We start from the raw sequence: 25,000 nt of genomic DNA, 5'->3' as shown, positions 1-25,000 counted from the left end.
GACAATCTTCTGCCCTTTTCATGACACACACACAGACACACATATAATGAAACCAACACACAAATACACATGCATACAGTACACACACAAGTATACCAACTGTACTTAAACCCCCACACACACACTTTGCCCTCTGGACTCGACCTGTTTCTGCTTATACATTATGTAATGAGCAGCTCACTGGAGGTTAGACAAGAGATGGCTGGCACACACACACACACACTCACACACACACACACACACACACACACACACACACACACACACACACACACTCACACTCACACGCACACTCACACGCACACGCACACAGTTGGGGAAAGCTGGAGATGAGCTGAAGAGAAAGATCAGTGAAGTGTGAAGGAACCAGGCCAGACTCATACTGTAACATTTGCATTTTGCACCGTACTTCTAGCTGCAATATGCAATCACTTTCCACTGCACTTTTACACTTTTTTAGGATAGCTTCTGTCCATACTTTATTGCACTACACTGTATATCCTGCACTTACTGCTATTGCACTTCTGGTTAGACCTAAACTGCATTTCGTTGCCTTGTACCTGTACTTGTGTAATGACAATAAAGTTGAATCTGATCTGATCTAAAAGCTCACGCACACACACACACACACTAAGATTATCAGAAGTGTTTGGAGGGACATGGTGAACCATACATGTTTAGGGTCAAGGTCAGGACGTCAGGTGTCAGAGAGAAGTTAATCTGGAGTTATTTCCTGATTATGCTTCTAGGTCAGTTCTGTTGATACCCCTGCGTAGCCCTGATTGGTTGATAAACAGAATCAAGCAGGAGAAGGTATTGGTCCTAGTGGACAGTGTCTGGTTCTTCAAGGGTTCTAGTGTGCTTCTGTCTGGGTTCTTATCTCGGTCTTGCAGAACCCTGCACTGCTGCTTAGAACAACTGAGAACACACACACACACACACACACACTTGCCTGTTAACAGCTCCCAAACGTTCCAATGACAATGTGGAATTTCACGGGTTCAGCTTTGACTTAACAACTAAATAACGAAATAAAGAAAATAAGGAATGAGAAATAGAAAGAGGTGTGTGTGTGTGTTTGTGCACATGGGGGCATGGAGCTCTGCATGGTCTCTGATTGGCTGTAAGGGAAATCCATAGAGTCTGTGGTTACCTTGGTGACTGTAATCATCTCAAATTCAGCATCCAGCAGTCGGCAAAAGAGAAGGAGAGAGAGAGAAAGAGAGAGAGAGAGAGAGAGAGAGAGAGAGAGAGAGAGAGAGAGAGAGAGAGAGAGAGAGAGAGAGAGAGAGAGAGAGAGAGAGAGAGAGAAAGAGAGAGAAAAAGAAAGGGGGAAAGAGAGGAAGAGTGAGCATGGAGGAGGAGAGAGAAACAGGTAGGTAGAGAGAGGGGGAAGAGAGAGGGGGAAGAGAGAGAGGGGGAGAGAGAAAGATTGAAACAGTCAAAAGGAGAGCACCGATCGACCTGAGAGGTAGATGAATGGAGGGATTAAAATAGAGGTGTGAGGGGACAGCAGGATCTGACACCAATCAACTTTGTGTGTCTGTGTGTTTTTACTGACTGTGTGTGTGTGTGTGTGTGTGGGTGTGTGTGTGTGTGAGAGAGAGAGAGAGAGAGAGAGAGAGAGAGAGAGAGAGAGAGAGAGAGAGAGAGAGAGAGAGAGAGAGTGTGTGTGTGCGATAGGGCAGGAGCTGACAGAAAGTATTCCTCTCAGTGAGAGGTCTAAGAAAGAGGTGTCAAAAGAGGAGAAAGGGAATGTCAGTGAGAGAAAAAGAGATAGCATGTCTCCTCCTTTCTCGACGAGGATTACAAGCCCCGCCCCTCCTCCCTTCTTGTCCCCTCGTCTGGCAGATGGAAATCAATCTGTCCATCCGGGGGCTTCTGCTTGTGGAGGAGAAGCATCCCTCTCTTTCTCCTCCTTTCCCCTCCTCTCCTCCCCTCCCCTTCCCTTCCCTTTCCTCCTCTCTTCTCTGTGTATCCGGCGATCATTCTCCAGTGACAGGAAAGCAGGAAGGGACAATACACCTTATCTTTCACACCTCCTCCATCCCTACATCATCTATGCTCTTTGTGGTCCTCCAGAGCCTGGGGGAAAGTGACAGGAAGAGAGAGAGAGAGAGAGAGAGAGAGAGAGAGAGAGAGAGAGAGAGAGAGAGAGAGAGAGAGAGAGAGAGAGAGGGAGGGTGGGTGGGTGGGCAAGCAGATGAGACAGAAAGGGAGAAAGGCAGAGACAGAGGGAAGGTTTGTGTGTGGCGCTAATTATGATGTTTGCTTTGTTTCCCCCTGATGCTTTAGACAACCTCCTACTAGCCAACTCTAACACACACACAAACACACATACACACAAACACACCCCCTCATACTTACACTCACACTCACCCTCCTGCTGGCACACTGTACAACAAACCTCCCAGAGGCGGCATACTTTGAAAGCAGCGAGACGAGAAAAGCATCAACAGCCGAGGAGACACAGAAAGAGAGAGGGAGAGAGAGAGAGAGAGAGAGAGAGAGAGAGAGAGAGAGAGAGAGAGAGAGAGAGAGAGAGAGAGAGAGAGAGAGAGAGAGAGAGAGAGAGAGAGAAAGAGAGGGTACTGTCACTCACTCTGACTGTTCGTAGTAGCCAACGTCCTCACACGCGGGTCTGGAATTTTCCGTCACTCTCCCAGCCAATGGGAAGACAGCAGGGCTTCTCCGCGCGCGAGGGGGAGGAGAAAGAGAGCGGGCGGGCTGATTGACAGTCAGCGCCCTACAGGTGAAGAGAAGAACACAGAGACCGGAGAGAAAGACAGGGAGGAGGACCACAAGCCACAGAGAGAGAGAGAGAGAGAGAACGAGAGAAGGAGAAAAAGAGTGCAGCAACGGCCAGACGTCTCACTCCTTCTCCTTGCTTCTTGCCGTCTGTCCTGGTGGTGGTTGTTTTGAGCAGTATCTCTGCTCCTCTTGTTCTCCTCCATCTCCATCTCCTCCTGCTCTCCTGCTCCTCCTCCTCCTCTCCACCTCCTGCTCTCCTCCTCTGGCTGCTGTTCTCCTGTCCTGCTCTCCTCCTGCTCCTGCTCTCTTCCTCCTCTTCTTGCACTTCTCCTGTTACCGCTCACCTCCTGCTCTCCTCTTCCCCCTTCCTCCTCCTACAGCTCTTATCCTCCTCCTGCTCTCCTCCTCCTCCTTCTCTCCTCTTCCCCCTTCCTCTTCCTCCGTCTCTCCTCCTGCTCTCCTCCTCCTCCTGCTCTCCTCCTGCTCTCCTCCTCCTGCTCTCCTCCTCCTCCTGCTCTCCTCCTGCTCTCCTCCTCCTCCTGCTCTCCTCCTGCTCTCCTCCTCCTCCTGCTCTCCTCCTCCTGCTCTCCTCCTCCTGCTCTCCTCCTCCTCCTGCTCTCCTCCTCCTGCTCTCCTCCTCCTCCTGCTCTCCTCCTGCTCTCCTCCTCCTCCTGCTCTCCTCCTCCTGCTCTCCTCCTCCTGCTCTCCTCCTCCTGCTCTCCTCCTGCTCTCCTCCTCCTGCTCTCCTCCTCCTGCTCTCCTCCTCCTGCTCTCCTCCTCCTCCTGCTCTCCTCCTCCTGCTCTCCTCCTGCTGCTGCTGCTCTGCTCCCAGCAGCTCCAGAGAGACAGAATGAGCCAGTGTCGGAAGAGGTGTAAGAGGCAGCTGACCAAAGTGGCACGCTATTTCTACCGCTTCCTCACCGGAACACTCACTGAAGGTAGGCAGCCTCCAGCCTCTAACCACACCCAAGGACAGCCTTCCCCTGGGGACAGGACAGATGGTCTGGGTCTGGGTCTGGGTCTATCCTGGTCCTGGTCCTGGTCCTGGTCTTGGAGAGTGTTTTGTGTGCTGGAGTGTTTGTGTGAGAGCACTGCTCTGTACCTGAGCTGTGTGTGTTAGGGCACAGTGCTTCGGTTGACTCTTTCAGTTTACTTCTGTTGACTTCCGTAGTAAAAATGTTATCCTACTTGCTTCATTTCAAGTGATTTCCAGTTGGGGGCACAAACAGGTAGATGTAGGGTATATATATATCTGTAGACCGTGTGTGTGTTTGTGGGAGTGCCTGTGTGTGTGCGTGTGTGTGACTAATGTGTTTCATCTTCACACAGATTGTCTTGCAAAAGAGGGATCAGAGAGCTCAGTGGGGGGGGCTGAGTGGTTCTAATTACCACTCTGCCTGTGTGTGTGTGTGTGTGTGTGTGCGTGTGTGTGTGCGTGTGTGTGTGCGTGTGTGTGTGTGCGTGTATGTGTGTGTGGTATTGTGCTGTGTGGCTGAGATGATTTGTGCTGTGGATGTGGAATGAGATCCGCACGGTGAACTCTCTCCGCTTATTTCTCCAGATTTGTTTTTCCTCTCCGTTTTTCCATCTCCTTTCTCTCTCTCCGTCCTAGGCAGTTACCCATAACCAGAGAGCGAAAGAGAAAGAGGACGATGGAGCAAGAGAAAGGTTAACCTGAGGAGTTGTAGAAAAGCGAGAGAAAGAGAGAGAGAAAAAGAGCTGAAGAGTTGGAGAGAGATAACGAATGAAAGAGAGAGAGAGATGGGGAGAGAAAGAAAGAAAGGAAAGAAAGAAAGAGAGAAAAAAAGATTGGGAGCAGGGTTCAATTATAACTAGGTGAACACAGAGTGAGATGATGCTGAGGTCATTAACCTGTCACTGACCATTTCTGAGATCTCAACTCACATCAAAACAAGCACCCTGAACTCCACTCGGTCAGCCCTGCCCAGTCACACCACCGCTTGTAGATGAGACAGTATTCTTTCAGTCTGAACCATATCTTTTCGGATTGTGAAAATGATAGATGATGGCTCATTTCATGAGCAGTGATGTTCATGCGTTTGTATTTTATCGGTTATCTTGAATCCCATGTTAGGTGCATCAAGGAATGTTTGGCCAAGTGCATATTCTCCTGGGTTGGAAATCAACTCACCCATTGATTTTCCTTCTCTTCTAGTCTTTCTTTTCCTCCTCTCCTCTCTTTATCTCTTCAGATTTCTGACATGTGCTAAGCTGCATGTTCCTGTTCAGAAAGCAGCTCACTTACACACTTATTCTACCTAACCTATCATCTATGATGGTCAGAGAAGAACCTTGGTAAATAATATAGTCTGGCACTGCTAGTGAAGTGACAAGTCCTTTATGAAGAGGGAACACACATGAGAACACTCATGAGACCCATAGCCATAAAATATGTATTTTAAAACAATGTTTTGTGGGTTTAAGTGTGTGCTTGTGTATGTGTTTGTGTGTGTGTACAGAACTAGACACATTCTTAAGTTTACCCGGAAAGTGGTTGCCATGGCAACTTGCTGCTGCGTGTCTGAGAGAGAAAGACAGCGAGAGAGAGGGAGAGAGAGAGAGAGAGAGAGAGAGAGAGAGAGAGGGAAAAAGGGCGTGAAACAGAGAGAAAGAAGGAGAGAGAGTGTCTTTGCCATGGAACAAGCAAGGTCTGTTAATACTGTGTCCCACAGGGCTCTAATCAAGGCCATTGATACAGTATGGGAATCTACATTCTGACATTCAGGCCATGCTAATGTAGACCTGCCCTTCACTAGTCTGGTCACAAAGAGACAGGGAGAGAAACTTGTTCTTTTTGCTTATTGGACAGTTCAACTTGCTGCTCCATCTCTAGTCTACTATAGATAGTCTGTCTGTCTGTTTGTGTGTATTTATATATATATTTCTAAAACTGGTTGTTCCCATCCTTGATTGTGATTGGCTATATCGCATTCCATGCCGTTGTAAAAATCCAGCATAACCTCACAGGATGTCCTCATAACATTCTTTAACATTCCATATGACTGCGCATCGAATATTTCAAATTGAAAAAGACGGTAAAGATGTCCATCTGGCTGTTGCGTGGCAACGATTTATGTAGGAACTATACTTTGTGGTAGCAGAAGAATGAAGGTTTATTATTAAACTATATAGTTTGTAATTGTTTTTATTGATGAAACCATATGAAATATTTGTAGTAACAGTTTTAGAAAAGCAATAAGCCCCGCGAGTCCGTGGTTTACGCTGATTTTAGAACAGGTAAGGGGAGTTGTTACCTGTTCTAAAATCAGCGTAAACCACGGCCTCTTGGGGCTTATTGCTTAAATATATATATATATATATATATATATATATATATATATATATATATATATATATATATATATATATATATATATATATATGGGTGTGTGTGTTAAAATAGTACCTGTCAGTTCCAACTACAATCAAACCCCTGCTTTGCACAGTACAGGCCTGAGAAATGTGTGTGTGTGTGACTGACATTGGTAACTTGTGTGTGTGTGTGACTGAGGTTGGTAACTCATGTGTGTAAATGCCTTGTACCTTGTTGGCTAATTAGTGTCTTTCATTAGCAGCACTGCAGGGAAGAACAGGGCTACCAGGTGTGTGTGTGTGTGTGCGTGACTCCTTCCCCTCATGTTGGCTGTGTTTGTATTGTTTTAGATAATGATGTAACTTTCCAACTTGCAATTAACTTAGTGTAATTAAGACAAATTAGAACAGGTAAACAAAGATTATGTGCTCTTTGCTCCCTCTCTCCCTGTCTCTCTATCTCTCCCACCCTTCGTCTTCCAGCTTTTCAGTAACTTGGCTTGATTCCTCCCCTTCTTGTTTTGTTCCCTTTGCCTGCTCTTGTTGGGCCTGAGCAGCTTTAATGAATACACACAGATTCTCCTCATCTCTCCTGTCCTGTCCTGTCCTCTCCTCGCCAGCAGGAGATGATGAGCTGGTACCTGCTGGACATACTCATGGCTGAGTACAGGGACCAGCTTTATTATGAACTCACTGCAAGTTTAAAAACACCAGCATCGGAATAAAAAAACCCCACCAACACTGCAGGTCATGAAACACCAACACTGCAGGTCATGAAACACCAACACTGCAGGTTAAGAAACACCATTACTGCAGGTCATGAAACACCAACACACCAACATTGAAGGTCATGAAACACCAACACTGCAGGTTAAGAAACACCAACGCACCAACACTGCAGGTCACGAAACACCAACACTGCAGGTTAAGAAACACCAACACACCAACGCTGCAGGTTAAGAAACACCAACACACCATCACTACACTAATACTGTTGGTCATAGTGCCGCTGAGTTAGTTGTCAGTAGAATTTGAAATAGTTTCATTAAATCTGTTCACCCGGACATACCAGATACACGCAGGCACACACACACCAACACATGTATGCGCACACACACCATTTATCCTATTGGTATTCATGCCTAGTCTTGTAGGCTTCCGTTGAAGGAATGTCACAGTGTTAAAAGAGAATGCTGAGCTCCGACAACTCTGGGGAGACCACTAACCTCCTAATGAATGACCTCTGAATAACTAGTCTGTATCCTGCTGCATGCAGTCTCCACACACACGTACAAGCACATACATAGACACTGTATAGACACGTGGATACACACACGTATACACAAGGTTTATGTGTACAGACGATACACATAACACATACACAATATGTTTACCGTACAGTCTACAGTATATATCTATGTGCACACACACACCGTTCAACTGAAGTCCTGTGTAGCAGGCTGACATCCAGAAAGAGAATAGTTTATCAATAGTCGCCCAGGATAAATAGTAAATCCACGGTGAGGCTGGTTGTGTGTGTGAAGACGAAGTGAGCAGCTCCTGCACGTGTCTGTGTCAGAGTGTGTGTGGTGCTGTGCTGTCAGAGTGTGTGTGGTGTTGTGCTGTCAGAGTGTGTGTGGTGTTGTGCTGCGTGGAGTCGGGTCTGGTCCTGTCCTGGTGTTGGTCTAGTCCTGTCCTGGTGTTGGTCCGGTCCTGTCCTGGTGTTGGTATGGTCCTGTCCTGGTGTTGGTATGGTCCTGTCCTGGTGTTGGTCTGGTCCTGTCCTGGTGTTGGTCTAGTCCTGTTCTCAGCTCTGTGCTTTTCGACGCCTCTCCTTTGGACAGCTACTGTTTATAACCCTGCCTTGTCTTTGCATTGCCAAACTCAAGTTTGACATGGTCTGCTGGTAATCAGACCGTTGGCCCTTTCCGTAGATCAACAGCATGGTTTTTAGCTGGCAACAGCCGCACCCACATTTGATGGGACATCATTAAGAATTGTGTTGTTAGATTGTAGAGTATCTGGGGGTAGATCTCTGTTGGAGACCCGGGAGGGTCTATCTCTAACAGTCTTTATAGGGTTCTCTGTGCTTGATTATGTGATTGTGTGTGTGTGTCTGCATGTGTGTGTGTGTGTGTGTGTGTGTGTGTGTGTGTGTAAGAGCTTAGGGGATTTTGTGATTCCTTCCCCCATCTCCCATAAGCCTAATGATGTCATCTACCAACCTCTCCTCTTCTTCTTTGCTCATCCACCCCTCCTCCCTTCCTCTCCTCCTCCCCTCCTTTCCTCCTCTCCTCCCCCCTCTCCTCATCTCCTCCCCTCCTCTCCTCCACCCCTCCTCTCCTCCCCTCCTTTCCTTCTCCCTTCCTCTCCTCATCTCCTCCTCTCCTCCCCTCCTCTCCTCTCCTCCACACCTCCTCTCCTCCTCTCCTCCTCTCCTCCTCTCCTCTACTCCTACCCTCCACTCCTCCCCTCCTCTCCTCCTCTCCTCCTCTCCTCCTCTCCTCCTCTCCTCTCCTCCACTCCTCCTCCCCTCCTCTCCTCCTCTCCTCCTCTCCTCTCCTCTCCTCCTACCCTCCACTCCTCCTCCCCTCCTCTCCTCCTCCCCTCCTCCTCCCCTCCTCTCCTACACCCCTCCTCCCCTCCTCCCCTCCTCCCCTCCTCCCCTCCTCTCCTCCTCTCCTCCTCTCCTCCTCCCCCCCTCTCCTCCTCTCCTCTCCTCCTCTCCTCTCCTCCTCTCCTCTCCTCTCCTCCTCTCCTCTTCTCCTCCTCTCCTCTCCTACACCCCTCCTCCCCTCCTCCCCTCCTCCCCTCCTCTCCTCCTCTCCTACACCCCTCCTCTCCTCCTCCCCCCTCCTCTCCTCTCCTACACTCCACCTCCCTTCCTCCCCTCCTCCCCTCCTCTCCTCCTCCCCTCCTCCCCTCTTCCCCCCCTCCTCTCCTACACCCCTCCTCCCCTCCTCCCCTCCTCCCCTCCTCCCCTCCTCCCCTCCTCCCCTCCTCTCTTCCTCTCCCCCTCCCCTCCTGTCTCATCACCATGTATTAGTGTGACTAGCTAAACTGAGACCAACTGTCAACTCAGATGACTCCATAAATAGAACAACTTCTGCTGTCTGTGTGAAGGGCTGTCAGGGGGGAGTGAGCATGTCACAGAGAGACAAGGACAGACAGGGACGGAGAAGGTTTATGTGTATTTAGGTGTGTGTGTGTGTGTGCTTGCAGTTCGTTTCAAACTGAATGTCTGCATGGTGGACTCCTTAGTATCTAACTTGTGTTTCTGCAGGAACTAAGGGTATGTGAGTGTGTGTGTGTTTGTGTGTGGGAGGGAGGGGGTTGCTTCACCCAGGTCCCGCAGGAGGCCTCAGACAAGCCTGGGGCTTGGATAGGGAAGTACCCCAATTTGAGGGAGCTGTTGCTGGGCCATGACTCATTATCCTACCCATGCATTTAGATTGGAACCCAGGTACATTGAGTGTGTAAATTGAGTGAGTGTTGTGGGTAAATTGAAAGTAGGTGTTTTAAAGATAGAAAGCTGGTGTAAATTGTATGTGTGTGGGCGTTTGTCAGATCCATTTTAAGAACACCATGTCTTAGCTGCCAGACTTAGACTTGTGAAGATTCTCACCAGCCCCCAGATGATGTAATCACTAATTATTGTCTGTCTGTCTGCCTACCTGCCTGCCTGCATGTCTGCCTGTCTATAAGCAGTATGTCTTCTTTGACAAACCAAAACCGTCTCTCTCTCTGTCACTCATAGTGACACGCACACACACACACACACACACACACACACACACACAGACGCACACACAGACGCACACACACACACACACACACACACACACACACACACACACACAGCCACTCAGAATAGCCTGGTGGGAGTTCAGTAAGGGGAAGGGTCTCTCTCTTCATTCCCTATCTGCTTCTCCCTCTTTGCCCCTCCCTTGGTTTTCTAGTGTTCTTTAGCTGCAGCAGGTCTCCCAGCTTGTGTCCTTGGTCACTAACCATCCTCCTCCCTCTCCTCCCCCCATGCCACCTCCATCTCACCCCCATCTCCCCTCCCCTCTCCTCCCCCACCGCCCCTCCATCCTCCCCCATCCTCCCATCCTCCCATCCCATCCTCCTCTCCCTCCACGCCCTCCTTCTCACCCCTTCCCGCTTCTCCTCACCTCCTCCCCCTCTTCGTCACCCCCTCCTTTTACGAGGAAGGTGTGAAACATCTCCTCCATCCATCATCCGCACACACACCTCTCACACACTCGCTAAAAATAAACCCCTATTAGCAAGCGTCTGGCCAAGAGGGGAGGAAAGAGGAGGAGAGGAGGAGAAGAGAGGAGAGAGACGATGTCGGCCGTGTAGAGAGGCAGAATAATGGAGAGAAGGACGAGAGGACAGGACAGGAAATGAAGATGGAGAGAAGTCAAGGTGGTCAGACTGAGGGGAGGAGGATGAGTAAGGAGACGGACAGGGCAGGGCAGAAAGAGAGGGATGATGAAGGAGAGGGATAGAAAGGAGGATGACGGGCAGACACAACGTGAGGTTGGGTCGCTGATCGAGGGATAGGAGAATAGAGTAACAGAGGTTATGAGCAGTGTAACAGTACAGTATACAGGATGAGCCCAGAGAGACCTAAACCTAACGGGGGCCCTATCTTGCACCCAGCGCTATTCACTTAGTCAACGACTCAAGTGTCATTCCTAGTTTGCACTCGATGCAACTTTTCCCTCCACAGACGCACGTCGAAATGACTTTGCGCTCCGGTGGGCGGTTCAGCGAAAAAGGAAGTGTGTTCCGTCGCAAACGTTCCCTGGTGCTATTTTGCAGTTTCCGAAAAGCAATTCCGCCACTGACCAGGAAAAATGTGGTCTAAAGTCAATGGCGTATTATTCAGATGCTATTTTAAGGGCGCAAGCTTGGTCCGTGCGCACTGCTGGCGAGGCCAGGGTCTTACATTGTTTTGATTTATGGCGTGTTACATTTCTTCGATGATTATAAAAATATTTTCATGAGAAATCTCAATGTATGTGAACTTGATTTGTAAATATTGTGGCAATTTCCTCCCACGCCTGTTAAACCGAAGCTAATTTGGGTGGGTTTCTTCTCCCATCTCCATCAGGATCAGAATCAGAATTTGGTTTATTCGCCATGTAGCCTATGTTTCACAAACACGGAATTTACTGTGGCAGGAAGGTGCAAAGAAAAAACATATAGGGCATACCGGTTTTAAATTAAGTAAAAATAAAGTACAATAGTTACACAAATTCCAAGAACTAATCAATTTAAAAATATAACAATTTAAAAAATAAAATATATATAAAAATAAGAATTTGAATGAGCAGCATTAGCGGGCAATTTAGTGCCATGAGAAACTGCTCAGCTTTTCCCATACAATGTCACTTCTCTGTCGTTAACGGCTCTGACGAGATCGTCGGTCTCCTCGGCTGTGAACCGCTCCTGGCGTGCGCCTGGCAAATCCACCGTTATAATAGCAACCCGCCATGGAACAAGCGCTGCTCTTAAAGGGAATGTGAGATGACGCTCTGATTGGTTTATTGCACGTTATGCCCAAACCACACGCATTAGTAATGTAGCTCCTTCAGACCAACCCATTTTAGATTTGCACCAGGCGCAAAGTCATTTATCCCACCAGTATAATAGCAACAGCCGTCCCGCCCACAATGTTACTTGCGCTTTGCGTTTTGATACTTGCGTTTCAGATCGTCAAAATAAGGGGGAGGGTCTGGGTCGCCCCCCCCCCCCCCCATCAAGAAAAAGACACACCTGGGGCAATTAAAGTCATTTCAGCTAATAGAGGTTGGCCTTATTTGTCTCTCAGTGGTTCTATTTGGACTGATTAATTAGTGTAATTTAATCCAAATGAATTTGATTTAGCGATCCTGAAGGAGATGTCAAGATGTCACCGGGTGGAGATTGATCAATCCTACCCTGTGTAATAACAGCATTGCCAAATAGAAATGTGAAATTGTTTCATTTATTTATCTCTACTTGATTGATCTTGCCTGACACAATTGAACCATTCCCAACAGAACATGCAGACAGAAGCAAACTCCCCCAGAAATGAGTGTCAAAGAGATAAGCTGGGGATGTTTTGACTGAAAACCTGGATAACAGTCTCCTCCAGTGACAGCTAGAGAGCCAGAGGACATTACTGTTCTTATCGGGGGGAAACAATGACACATACCACTGTTGACAGTGTGTGAACGGAATGCTGTTAACTATGTGTGTGTTTGCGTGTGGGTGTGTGTGTGTTGCACCGCTGAGTGTTTACTGAGTGTTATAAGACAGTGCTAATGAACATCTGTCTCTCTAAATCTCTCATGTCCTCTCAGTGCGGAATGTTTCATAGCCTCCCTGCATGCTGTTTCTGTCCACACACACACACACACACACACACGCAAACGTTTATGCACACACATATATACATCCGTGCGCACACACATATGCGCACACACACGCGCATTCACACACATACGTGCGCACACAGACAAACATGCACACACACACACACATGCGCACACACTGTGAACCCAGTAGGAGTTAATTTCTTGTGTGACTGACATTCATAAATTTATGAGAAAGTGGTTTCACAAGTGCCACCAGATGTTCAACCCATTGAGTGAGTGAGTATGTGTACATCCTCTTCTCTTCTCTCCTTTCCTCTCCTCTCCTCTCCTTATCATCACCACCATCACCACCACCACCACCACCACCATCATCTCTCCCCATTACTGTAAATACAGCCTTGTTCTAGAACCTTGTTACCATGGCAGCGATAACCTCATCCAACTCTCCTCCTCTTCCCTTTTCGTCCGCCTCTCCTCCGCCTCTCATCTACCTCTCCTCCTCTCATTCACCTCTCCTCCTTCCGCCCTCCACTCCTGAGAGGGGAGGACAGATGGGGCGTCGTGATGAAGTACCGAAGTGAAAGTTAAGAACAGTAAGCAGCTGGACTTACTGCAGCTTGTGTCTCAACACCAGGGATGGATGGACGGATGGATGGACGGATGGATGAAAAAAGGGGGGAATAGAGAGGTCTGAATGGATGACTGGACAGATGGGTGAATGGAGGGAGAGATGGATGAATGGTTGGATGGTTGGATGGAAGGGTTGAGAGAGGTATAGTTGGATGGAAGGATGAAGGGAGGGGAGTTTATATGTACCATACAGTGTAGGTAGTTTGTTTGTGTGCGTGTGTGTGTGTGTGTGTGAGTGATTGATAGCACTCCTGTGGATACTTGACAGAGCCTGTCACATAGTCAGTCAGAACAAGGTGAACACAGCTAAAGCTGACACTATTGATCTCTCTTTTAAATTGATGAAAATTCTCCTGTACATGCACTCACACACGCACACATACACACGCACGCACACGCACACGCACAGAGGTACCTGAACATTTATATTCATAAAATTCAGCCCAAAACCCAGAACATACATATTCACGTTTCATTTACATTCTAATGACTAGAGATATTTTTTGTAGTATTTTGCTAAATTATGGATATTCTAATCATCTCATGTCTTGGCAGCCTGGAGTCATTCAGCGCTGTGCTTGTGGAGAGGTGAGATTCTGCTGTCCAGTCAGGCTTCTACATCTACACTAACTATAGCTAGCAAAGTGCTGAATAAATCCAGTCTAACTATAGCTGTTATATAAGCCTGAGGAATATCTCCATCCACACACACACACACACCTCCAATTCATTACCAACTTGGGATTGGCTGCTAAAGTTAAATAAGTGTGTGTGTGTGTCTCCACATGTGTGTGTGTGTGTGTGTGTGTTGGAGCACACTCAGAGCTGGGCACAGATGACCTTTAGTCAAAGAAGCCATCAGAAACAATATCTCTCTGTCTTTCACACATACACACACACATACATACACATACATACATACAAACACACAAGCAGTGTGTGGTGAGCAAAGGTTCTCAGGGGAGGTGTGGCTACAGCCTCTAAAAGGCCAGGCTGGCTCCCGTGGGAGGGGCTTGTCAACTCCACTCAGCCAACCGGGCGAGAGCAGCACAAGCAGACCTTGGAGAGGGATGACCTTGGGACACCCAGCTGGTGACCTCCACTCTACCCAGAGCTGCAGAGATGGAGGGAGGGGGAGGGAGAGGAGGAGAGAGGGGAGAGGAAAGGGGGGAGAAGGGAGGGGGGAGGGAAGGAGAAAGTGTGGGGAGAGATGGAGGGAGGGAGAGAGGGAGGAGAGAGATAGATGGATGGAGTGGGGGGGAGGTAGAGATGGAGAGAGGGAAGGGAGAGATGGAGGGAGGGGAGATAGGGGAGAGAAGGAGAGAGAGGGGAGGGATGGTGCGAGAGGGAGAGAGAGAAGGAGAGAAAGGATGAAGGGAGAGAGGGGAGGTAGAGGAGAAAGTATGAATGGAGGGGGGGTAAGGAGAAAGGGAGAGGAGGGAGGGAGAGACACAGGGTCAGTAGAGAGAGGGGGGATGGGGGAAAGTGAAAGTAAGGACATAAAAAGACCATGAGGACATAGAGAGTGACTGAGCAGAATGAAAATGTAGTGATAGAGAGAAGGTGTAAGACTGACAGAGAGTTGATGTGACGGATACAGGAGGACTAGATAAGAGAGGAGGGGAAAGAGGAGGAGAGGAGGGGAAGGGAGGAGGGGAGGAGAGGAGGAGAGGAGGGGAAGGGAGGAGAGGAGGAGAGGAGGGGAAGGGAGGAGAGGAGGAGAGGGGGAGGAGAGGAAGGGAGGAGAGGGGGAAGAGAGTAGGAGGAGGAGGGGAGGAGATAGGGGAGAGGAGAGAAGATAGGGAAAAGGAGAGGAAGAGTGGATAGCATAAGAGAATAGAATAGAAGAAGAAGAGGGGAGAGGAGAGCAAAGAAAGCAGAACCAAGGGAATAGGCTGAAGTACATTTACATTTAGTAGACGCTCTTATCCAGAGCGACTTACAGTAAGTACAGGGACAGTCTCCCTGAGGCAAGTTGGGTGAAGTCCCTTGCCCAAGGACACAACGTCATTAGACACAGCGGGAAATCAATCCGGCAACCTTCTGATTACCAGCCCGACTTCCTCACCGCTCAGCCATCTGATTCCCCCAAGTAAACTAGGGATGGAGGAGCTATAGAGAACTACTCTGTGTTGAAGTGTCAGGGAGGAAGCATAAGGTATCAATGAGACTTTGGCACTAACTTCTGAATCCCTCGCTTTCTCTCTTTCCATCTGCCTGTCTTTTGCTCCCTCCCTCCCTCCTCCTACATCTTGTCTCTGTCTGTGTGAGTGGCATAGCACTCCGTGTCGTCCCAGATCACTGAGGTGTGTGTGGGAACAGCTCCATCTCCTCTGCTTTGTGAAGCGCAAGGTTGACGTTGTGATTTCTACATGTGGAGGTCTGTGTAGGCGGGGTGGGTTATGTGTGTCTGTGTATGTGGGGGAGATGGTGGTCGTTTGTGTGTCTGTGGGGGGAGTTTGTGTGTGTGTGTGTGTGTCGGGGGGGAGGGGGTAGTTGTATCTCGATGATGATATGGAAAGGTGTACCAAAGAACAAGGGAGAGCTCTCTGTACTTATACTAGCACACACACACACACAGACACACAGTCATCATTAAATAAGCCCTTCCATCTCCTGTCGCCCTCTCTCTTTTCCTCTTTCTCCCCTCCCTCTCTCTCTCTCCCACCCTCTTTCTGTTTCACCCCTCTCTCTCCTCCCTCCCTTTCTCCATCTCTGTCTCTCTCTAGCCCTGTTCTTTGTCTTTCCACCCCTCTCTCTCTCTCTCTCTCTCTCTCTCTCTCTCTCTCTCTCTCTCTCTCTCTCTCTCTCTCTCTCTCTCTCTCTCTCGGTCTCTCTCTCTCTCTCTCTCTCTCTCGGTCTCTCTCTCTCGGTCTCTCTCTCTCTCTCTCTCTCTCTCTCTCTCTCTCTCTCTCTCTCTCTCTCTCTCTGTCTCTCTCTCTCCTTCCTCCAGAGGGAGGTCACACCATCTGATGAAGCTCTATTGATCTGCCAGTCTGTATGCCCAGTACACCTGTGTCCTGACTACCAATATACTGTACACACACACACACACACACACATATTTACACACACACTCTATTTCTTTTCTCTTTGTCTATTGAGATGTCTTCCTCTTTGGTACATATCTTTCTTGTGAGTGTAACAGTGCTAGTCTCTGGGAGAAGACACAGTTCCAGGCCTTCATATACATGTCATGTTGAGTTGAATCACCACTCCAGCATTGGACCGTACGCAGAACCAATGTCCTCCATGTTTACTGGTGTGTGCTGGTCATGCAGTTTGCTGTAGAGGATGTATAGATCAGGACAATTTGTAGTTCAGTTTGTTTAATTGATGTCTGCTGGAAGTTTTGCCTTGTAGTTTCTAAGGGTTAGGGTGTAGTTTCCAAGGGTTGGGTTGTAGTTTCTAAGGGTTAGGGTGTAGTTTCCAAGGGTTGGGTTGTAGTTTCTAAGGGTTAGGGTGTAGTTTCTAAGGGTTGGGTTGTAGTTTCTAAGGGTTAGGGTGTAGTTTGTAAGGGTTAAGGTGTAGTTTCTAATGTCTGAGGGGTTTACATTTAGTCATTTAGCAGACGCTCTTATCCAGAGTGACTTACAGTAAGTACAGGGACATTCCCCCAATGCAAGTAGGGTGAAGTGCCTTGCCCAGGGACACAACGTCATTCGGCACGGCCAGGAATCGAACCAGTGACCTTCTGATTAATAGCCCGATTCCTGAACTGCTCAGCTGTCTGACTCCCTTTGCCTCGTCTCGTCTCTCGTCTCGTCATCTGCCGCTTGTCCGGGGATCGGGTCGCGGGGGCAATGACCTAAGCAGGGAGGCCCAGGACTCCCTTTGCTGTTGTTGTATTGTTTTTGTTTGTTGAAAGTGAAGATAGCACTTATCATCCCCATCATTATCATCATCATCCCCACAATAATGCTTCATAATTACTTTGCTGTTGATCTCATTTCTGTGCTTGATGCATAATGTCTGTCTACAGGTCTCTATATTGTTTATCTCCGTGCTCGATGCATGCTGTCTGTCTGCAGGGGTCCAGATTGTTTATCTCTGTGCTCGATGCATGCTGTCTGTCTGCAGGGGTCCAGATTGTTTATCTCTGTTCTCGATGCATGCTGTCTGTCTGCAGGGGTCCAGATTGTTTATCTCTGTGCTCGATGCATGCTGTCTGTCTGCTGGCGTCCAGATTGTTTATCTCTGTTCTCGATGCGTGCTGTCTGTCCAGTTTTCCCCAGGCATACAAGGGTGCGTGATCTCATCAGTCTTTCCCCCAGTCCTCCAAACCTGATTCTACTGAAGACTATAAATAGACTCTCAGACATGGGCACACACACGCACATGCACATACACACACGCGTATACACATACACTCACCTGGAGTGAGGTGTGTGTATAAAGTGTGTGCAGCTGGTGAATTGGGATATGTGTGTCGCGAGGTGTGTGTGAGTGTGTAGTAAGATGTGTGTAGGGTGTGTGTGTGTGTATTGAGGTGTGTGTAGTGAGCTGGGAGGTGAGGTGTGAGCGCGTGTGAAGAGTTCAGTCAAACTGTACACAAAGGCTATACACAGACACATGTGGCAGTTGAAATGGACCATCTGTCTACATACACACACATCGACACACAAACACACACACACACACAGAGACTGGGGACAGACAGTTACGAAAGGCTGTAATGATAAGACTTCAGTCTTATCAGTGGACATGTCAGTGGACATCTGTAACCTGGACTGGACCTAGGGGCCTTAAACATCAGAACACATGAGGACAAATGTAGAGGGGAGGAAGAGAGGAAGGGAGGTGGAGAGGGTGGAGGAGGAGGGGTGAGTATTTTGAACCAGATTGGTTTACAGTTTATTCTTAGAATAGACAGTCCATAGAACTGGAAAAAGGAACCAGTCTTGTATTAATCTGCTGTGGTGTTTTGATGTTGTGTGTTTTACAATTGAAATAGGCCTACCTGCAGTACCAACTTCCCTACTGACAGTACCTACCTACCTACCTACCTACCTACCTACCTACCTACCTACCTAGTAACCTCCCTACCTTCCTACCTACAGTACCTACCTACTTACTTACCTATCTACCAACCTACCCAGCTACCTACCTACTTCCCTACTAACCTCCCTACCTTCCTACCTACAGTACCTACCTACCTACCTACCTACCTACCGACCTACCTACCTACTTCTCTACTTCCCTACCGACCTACCTACCTACCTACCTACCAACCTACCCATCTACCAAGCTACCTACCTACCTACTTCCCTACTAACCTCCCGACCTTCCTACTTATAGTACCTACCTATCTACTTCTCTACTTCCCTACCACTCACCAGTGGTTTATATTGTCACAATGGCAGTTCCCAGTCATGCAGAGAGAATGTATTCTACTGTCCTCCTTCAACAGAAAGTGATAATAATGTCATTTGCACTGAGAAACCAGTCATTCAGTAGTTGTCTGATACAGGGGGGGGGGGAGAAGGGGAGGGAGAGATGGGGGAGGTGAATGGAGAGTATTTGCAGGTGATTTTACACTTGAGGTGTTCTGAGAGTTTTATGGAATGTTCCTATAGAACACCAGCGCCGATGTGTGTGTGCTTGTGTTCTGTTAGTGTGAGTATTTTGTTGATATGTGTGTGTGCTTGTGTTTTGTTTGCGTATGTGCATGTGGGTGCTTGTGTATGTATGTGTGTGACTGCTAGAGAATGCACTGTTCTTGCAGTATGGTAACGATGGTTGTTATTATATATCTAGTGTATGACACAATGTTCTCTGGATATGGTCACACACAGACCATTGTGTGTGTGTCTGTGTGTGTGTTTAGGTTTGTGTGTGTGTTGTGTCTGGGGTTGCATTCAGCGACGTGTGCTCAAGTGTGTGTGTGGGAGCTGTTTTTTAGACAGGATCTTTTGTGTTGTGGTGTCCATGGCGACATGTTTTCTCCCTGTCTTATTCCATCTTATTTTTTGTCCGTATGTGTGTGTGTGAGTGAGTGTCCAATTTGACAAGTGACAGGTGTCTGCTGTGTGTTTAACCCAACTGCCTGAGCCAATCACTACTTACTGTCCTATTCTCTCCATCCATCCTGTCGAGGACCCCACCTCCTTTGTCTTCCTCGTCTACCATCCCTCCCTCCTCCCCCAATCTCTCTCTCCTCTCTCCTCTTGTCTTCCTCCTCTACCATCCCTCTCTCCTCCTCTCCTCCTTCCTCCATCGCTCTTCCCTCTCCTCCCCACTCCTCCCCATCCCTTCCTCCTCTCCATCCATCCTGCCCTACCCCTCTCTCCTCTTCTCCTCCATCCTTCCCCATCCATCTCTCCTCTTCCCCCCCCCTCCTTCCTTTTCTTCTTCTTCTTAGAAAAACATATTTTCCTTTATGACATTGCACGCTGAGCTTATAAAAGTGTATCTCTGTTTGTGTTTGTGAGATAGAGAGAGAGAGAGAGAGAGAGAGAGAGAGAGAGAGAGAGAGAGAGAGAGAGAGAGAGAGAGAGAGAGAGAGAGAGAGAGAGCTAGAAACAGGACAGGACAGGTTGTCTTGTCCTCTTCCCGGTGCTGCAAGGGCTGGAGACAAACTGCAGCATCGGCAGAACTTGCTGTCCAGATACTTTACCTGCTGTGTGTGCGTGCGTGCGTGTGTGTGTGTTTGTGTGTGTGTGTGTGTGTGTGTGTGAGTGTTTGTGTACACACCAGGAACCGCTGGCAGAGACACAACTCCACAGTACATATCTTCTCTGTCTGACATTTAGACAGCAACACAAAGTCAGGAGGAAATTATGTTTAGATAAGTCCATTAAGGGAATTGTGTGTGTGTGTGTGTATATGTGTGTGTGTGTGTGAATTTTTCAAAACTTTGATCTGCACTGACCCCTAGTGGATTTCGACTATGCAGACATCCTCCATCAATAACAAGAAGAGAGATGGAGAGAGAGAGATTGCCCTTTAAGTTGCCCTTTGTTAAAACACACAGACACACCTACACACACACTTCCACAGACACACCTACACACACAAACACACATACACACACATTTGCACTTGTTTATTCTGTCTTGTCAGCCCGTCAATCTGTCAGTTTTTCTGTTCTCCTCGTCTCTCCCTGGTCTCCAAGCTGGAGGCTGGTGTTTTTGGAAATGCCCGGCCTGATATTTTGATGTGTGTGTGTTTACCTGCGTGTGTGTGTGTGTGTGTGTGGGGGTCAGCTGGGTGTGGCAACAAGTTGGGATGTGCGTTCCTTTGAACGTGTGTGCGCAGAGACACACGCACACACACAGCGTTGGCCATGAGTTGGTCTGTGCAGTGTGTTTATGAAGGGTCTGTACCCCCCCTTCATCATGTCTCTGTTCCCCTTCCTTTATTGGCTCTTCAGCAGCAAGGGTGAGTATCAATGTGTGTGTTTGTACAGTGTGTTTCCCTCTGTTTCTTACTCTCTATCTGTCTGTCTCTCTGTCTGTCTCTCTCTCTGTCTGTCTCTCTCTCTGTCTGTCTGTCTCTCTGTCTGTCTCTCTCTCTGTCTGTCTCTCTGTCTGTCTCTCTCTCTGTCTGTCTATCTGTCTGTCTCTCTATCTGTCTGTCTCTCTCTCTCTCTGTCTGTCTGTCTCTCTGTCTGTCTCTCTCTCTGTCTGTCTCTCTGTCTGTCTCTCTCGGCCCCAGATAGGTTCATCTATGTATTGATCAGAACTTATCTGATACAAACCTATTCTACATGCTCAGACACGTTCTGGGAAACCCTCAATAACAATTGTCTATGAGGGAGGAGGAAAGAAGGAGAGGAAGGAGAGGAGGGAGGGACGATGGTGTTAGAGGGGTGGGTGATGGGGACAAAAGGAGGTGTCTGTTCTACCTCCTTCTCTCTCTCCTTCCCTTTTGCTCTCTTTAACTTGCTCTCCCCCCAACTCTCTCTTTCTCTTTCTATCTTTTTTTTCTCTCTCTCCTACTTTCCACTTTCTGGCTCCCTCTCTTCTTCTCCTCTCTCCTACAGATCAATAGCCCTGTCCATCCTGCGGGACAACCTAGAATAGAATGTTCTGTCCTAGGATCAATGAGACTCTCATGAACACATGACTCAATCAACACAGATGCACACTGGGAAATCAGTACTTTTGAATATTTACGACTCACTACTCTATTTGTACATTTGTAGAGGAGTAAGAGGAAGAAGAGGAGAGGAGAGATGAGAAGGAAAGAGAGGCATTGAGAAGGAAAGAGGACAGAGGAAGAGAGGAGAAAGACAGAAGGAGAGGAGAGAGGACAGAGGAGGAGAGAGGACAGAGAAAGAGGAGTGAGGACAGAGAAAGAGGAGTGAGGACAGAGAAAGACAGAGGGGGAGAGATGACTGCGGAGCTGAGAGGACAGGCGAGAGGAGGAGAGAGGAGGAGAAGAGAGGGAGAGGACAGAGGAGATGAGAGGAGGAAGAGAGGCGGAGGAGTTAGGACAGGAGAACAGGAAAGAGGAGGCTAGAACATCTAGAAGACATATCTGTGGGGCTAGTCTTCCTCTTGACAGGCAGAATGAGATGAAGAATTCTCCCAGAGAACAGACAGGCTGCAGGCTAATAAAGGAAAAATGGCTCTTCTCATCCTCTCCTCCTACCCTCTCTTTCTCTACTCCCCTCCTCTCCTCATTTCCCCCTCTCCTTTCCTCCTCTCAACCCCTCTCTTCCTCGCCTCTCCTCCTCTCCCCTACGCTATTCCTGTCCTCCTCTCTTCCTCTCCCCCTCCTCATCTCCTCTCCCCTTTTCTACTCTCCTCCTCCCCTCTTCTTCTCTCCTTTCATCGTCTATCTCCCACCTGCCAACACACAGAGACGCTCTCAATGTCATCATTGGGACAAACAAATCTCTCTTTCTCTCTGTGTGTGTGGTAATGTGTGAGGTGTGTGGATGTTGTGGTAGTGTGTGTGTGGGTGTAGTAATGTGTGTGTATGTGGTATTTGCAGTGTTGGGGGTAACGCATTATGTAATATAACGTGTGACATAATATTATTACTTAAGTGAGTAACAAAGTAATATAACGCGTTACTTTTTGACATTGAGTAATATTATTACAGTTACTTATTTAAGTAACTTGCGTTACTTGTCCAAGTTACTGCATGAATTCAACAAAGGACTAAAATAGCCTTATAAATACAGATTGTTGCCTAAACGACACTTCCTGGGCGAATTGTTTGATTCATGCTGCAGACAAACACCACAGCAGATTCAGTTAGCAGTGGAACTTGTCCTCTTTTCGTCAGCAGAAAGTTTAACGTTTTCGGGATGGAAATATTCACACTATTCCGCTTTCATTGAAGAGATAGGAAAAAACATTAAAGTAAACTGCAAACTGGGGCCCAACAAACTACAATCTACTGCCAAAAAACTGCACTTCAAACTTTTCGAAAGTGTCCACACAGAAACGAAGGTGGAAGCTAGTGAAAAATCCACTTTAAACCAAAGGAGAGATGGCAAACCATTTACACAACTCGCCACTAAAATTCATAGTAAAAGTAATATAATAAGTAATATTACTTTGAACATAAAGTAATAATGTAACTTAATCACACTACTCTTACTGAACAATTACAAGTAATAACTAATATATTACTTTTTTGAGTAACTTCCCCCAACACTGGGTGTGTGGTGTGCGCATGAGCTAGTGTGGCAGTGTGTACCTTTGGTGGTGTGTGTGTGTGTGTGGTAGTGTGTGTGGTATGCATGCGGTAGTGTATGTGTGTGTGTGTGTGTAGATTTGCAGAATGCCAGCCAGACACCTCTGTTCTATACAGACAGAATACATTATGACAGTAGTCATTACATTCAGCACAGCCCAGACAAGGATATATGACCTGACTGTTTGTTTGTTGTAACACCAGGCCAGACCAATAAAGTCACATCGGGTTTGACTGTCATCTTGTATGCCTTTCAATGCAGCATGACAGCAACACGCGTGGATAGACTTGGGAGCTGGAAGATGTGTGCGCTGTGTGTGTGTGCATGTGTGTGAATGTGTGTGTCTGTTGGCGTATGTGTGTGTGTGTGTGTGTGTTTCATCACCTGCATGTGCACCTCCGAGATGCCAGAGGTAGCACTGGACAGTCAGTCAGAAGATCACATGACCCAGACTCATTTGTGGAGGGTGTTCATGACCTGGAATAGTCTGGGGGGGGGGGGGGGGGCATGACCTAGACCGAGATTGATGGGCAGCCTGTCAAACGGACAGACAGACGGATGGACAAGCAGTATAGTAGCAGACGGACAGGGTCTTCATATATGTGACCAAATTTTAAAGGTAAATCAAAATGTATTTCCCAATGTCAAGTTGGGCTCTCCCAAACATTCACAGCCAGTTACCTAGGAAACCACATTAAGCAAGTCAATGAAGGTAATCTCACTGGAAAGAGGATTCCTCCCCTCTTTTGCTCTCTCTCTCTCTGTCCACCCTCCATCACACTCTCTCTCTTTCTCTGTCTTTATCAGTCTCTCTCTTTCCTCCCCTCTCTTCCTCCCCCTCCCTCTCCTCGCCTCTCCCTCGTTCACTCTGTCTCTCCCCCTCACGACATTCCCTGGCTGACAACCACGACCGGCAGACCATCAGGCAGGCAGGCAGGCAGGCAGAGAGCCACGTCCCCGGATTCCTCCACTCCGCTGGGGCCAGAGCAGGCACAACCACTGGGGAGAGGGGTGTGTTTGGCTTCCCCTGGGACAGGCTCCACCTGGGAGCCCCCAGCTGTGCCTGGAGGTCTAGGGAAGGTCCGGGAGGGTCCAGGTGTGGAGGAGGGCGGTGGCTGTCTGAGACCAGGCCTGGGTGAGGGGAGAGCGGGGAGGGGGCGGAGAGAGGGAGATATCGGGGAGGGGACGGCTGGAGGGGGAAGACACTCTTCTCGAATGTGCTGCTGGAGGAAGTTGGGATCTTGTAGCTGGGGATAGTTGAGGTGCTGGTGTTGGACTCAGAGCCTGGGAGCTGGGGGCGGCTGGACTGGGAGAGAGCCAGTGCTGGGAGATGAGAGCGGAGCGAGCCACAACATGCTGAGTATGGACGGGCTGGAGATGATCGCTGTGCTGGTGGTCATGGGCCTGTTCGTCAAGGTCCTGGAGCAGTTTGGAATGTTTGAACCTGTCGGAGGGGAAGGTATGTCTGTGTTTTAAGGATGGTGTGTGTGTGTGTGTGTGTGTTAACGGGGGTGTGTGTTTTAAGGGTGGTGTGTGTGTTTTAAGGGTGGTGTGTGTGTGTGTTTTAAGGGTGGTGTGTGTTTTAAGGGTGGTGTGTGTGTTTTAAGGGTGTGTGTGTTTTAAGGGTGGTGTGTGTGTGTGTGTTAACGGGGGTGTGTGTGTTTTACGCACGGTGCGTGTGTGTTTTAAGGATGGTGTGTGTGTGTGTGTGTGTGAACGGGGGTGTGTGTGTTTTACGCGCGGTGCGTGTGTGTTTTAAGGGTGGTGCGTGTGTGTGTGTGTGTGTTTGAAGGGTGGTGCATGTGTGTTTTAAGGGTGGTGCGTGTGTGTGTGTGTGTGTGTTTGAAGGGTGGTGCATGTGTGTTTTAAGGGTGGTGTGTGTGAGGGTGTTCTTGCGATGGCGTGGCGTGTATTTTCTAAGAGTTCATTTTTTTCTAGGTGGCGTGTGTGTGTTCGTGTGTATATAAAGGACTGGGTATTAATCATTAGTGGGATTTAAGAAGACTGTATGTCTTTGTGTTTCTGTGTGTGTACGGTCTTGTTACCCCCTTTTCCAATACAGGGACTACCATCTTGGACCAAGAGGGGCTTAGGGTTACTGATCTAACTATTGGAAGGTAGACACACACAGAAAAACACACACCTACACACACACTCACACACACACATACAGGCTGTAACATTAGCTGTTTGAGGTCTTCTTCTCCCCTCTGTGGTTCTTCCTTCCAATCAATACCGCCATGGAGAGACAGTCTGAGTGCTCTGA

General features: G+C 48.2%; 1 protein-coding gene across 2 annotated transcripts in view; it reads left to right on the top strand.

Moving 5' to 3' along the window:
* The window catches only part of LOC146267832 (A-type potassium channel modulatory protein KCNIP2), a 79,055-nt gene that overhangs the window by 31,939 nt on the left and 22,116 nt on the right, over positions 1 to 25,000 (top strand). Inside the window, exon 1 of one of the 2 annotated variants that reach the window (XM_084709410.1) lies at positions 23,973 to 24,193. The exons of the other annotated variant lie outside the window; for it this stretch is intronic. Within the exon in view, the coding sequence (XP_084565536.1) occupies positions 24,088 to 24,193 (106 nt within the window). The 5' untranslated portion in view covers positions 23,973 to 24,087. Of the gene's footprint in view, positions 1 to 23,972; positions 24,194 to 25,000 lie in introns of those variants that run through there. 2 annotated transcript variants of the gene reach the window in all.

Source organism: Hypomesus nipponensis, chromosome 11 (genome assembly GCF_054491055.1).
Source record: "Hypomesus nipponensis isolate SF chromosome 11, ASM5449105v1, whole genome shotgun sequence".
NCBI classification, from domain to species: domain Eukaryota; kingdom Metazoa; phylum Chordata; class Actinopteri; order Osmeriformes; family Osmeridae; genus Hypomesus; species Hypomesus nipponensis.
The sequence above is the reverse complement of the archived record's forward strand: the minus strand, read 5'-3'. Positions and strand labels throughout refer to the sequence as shown.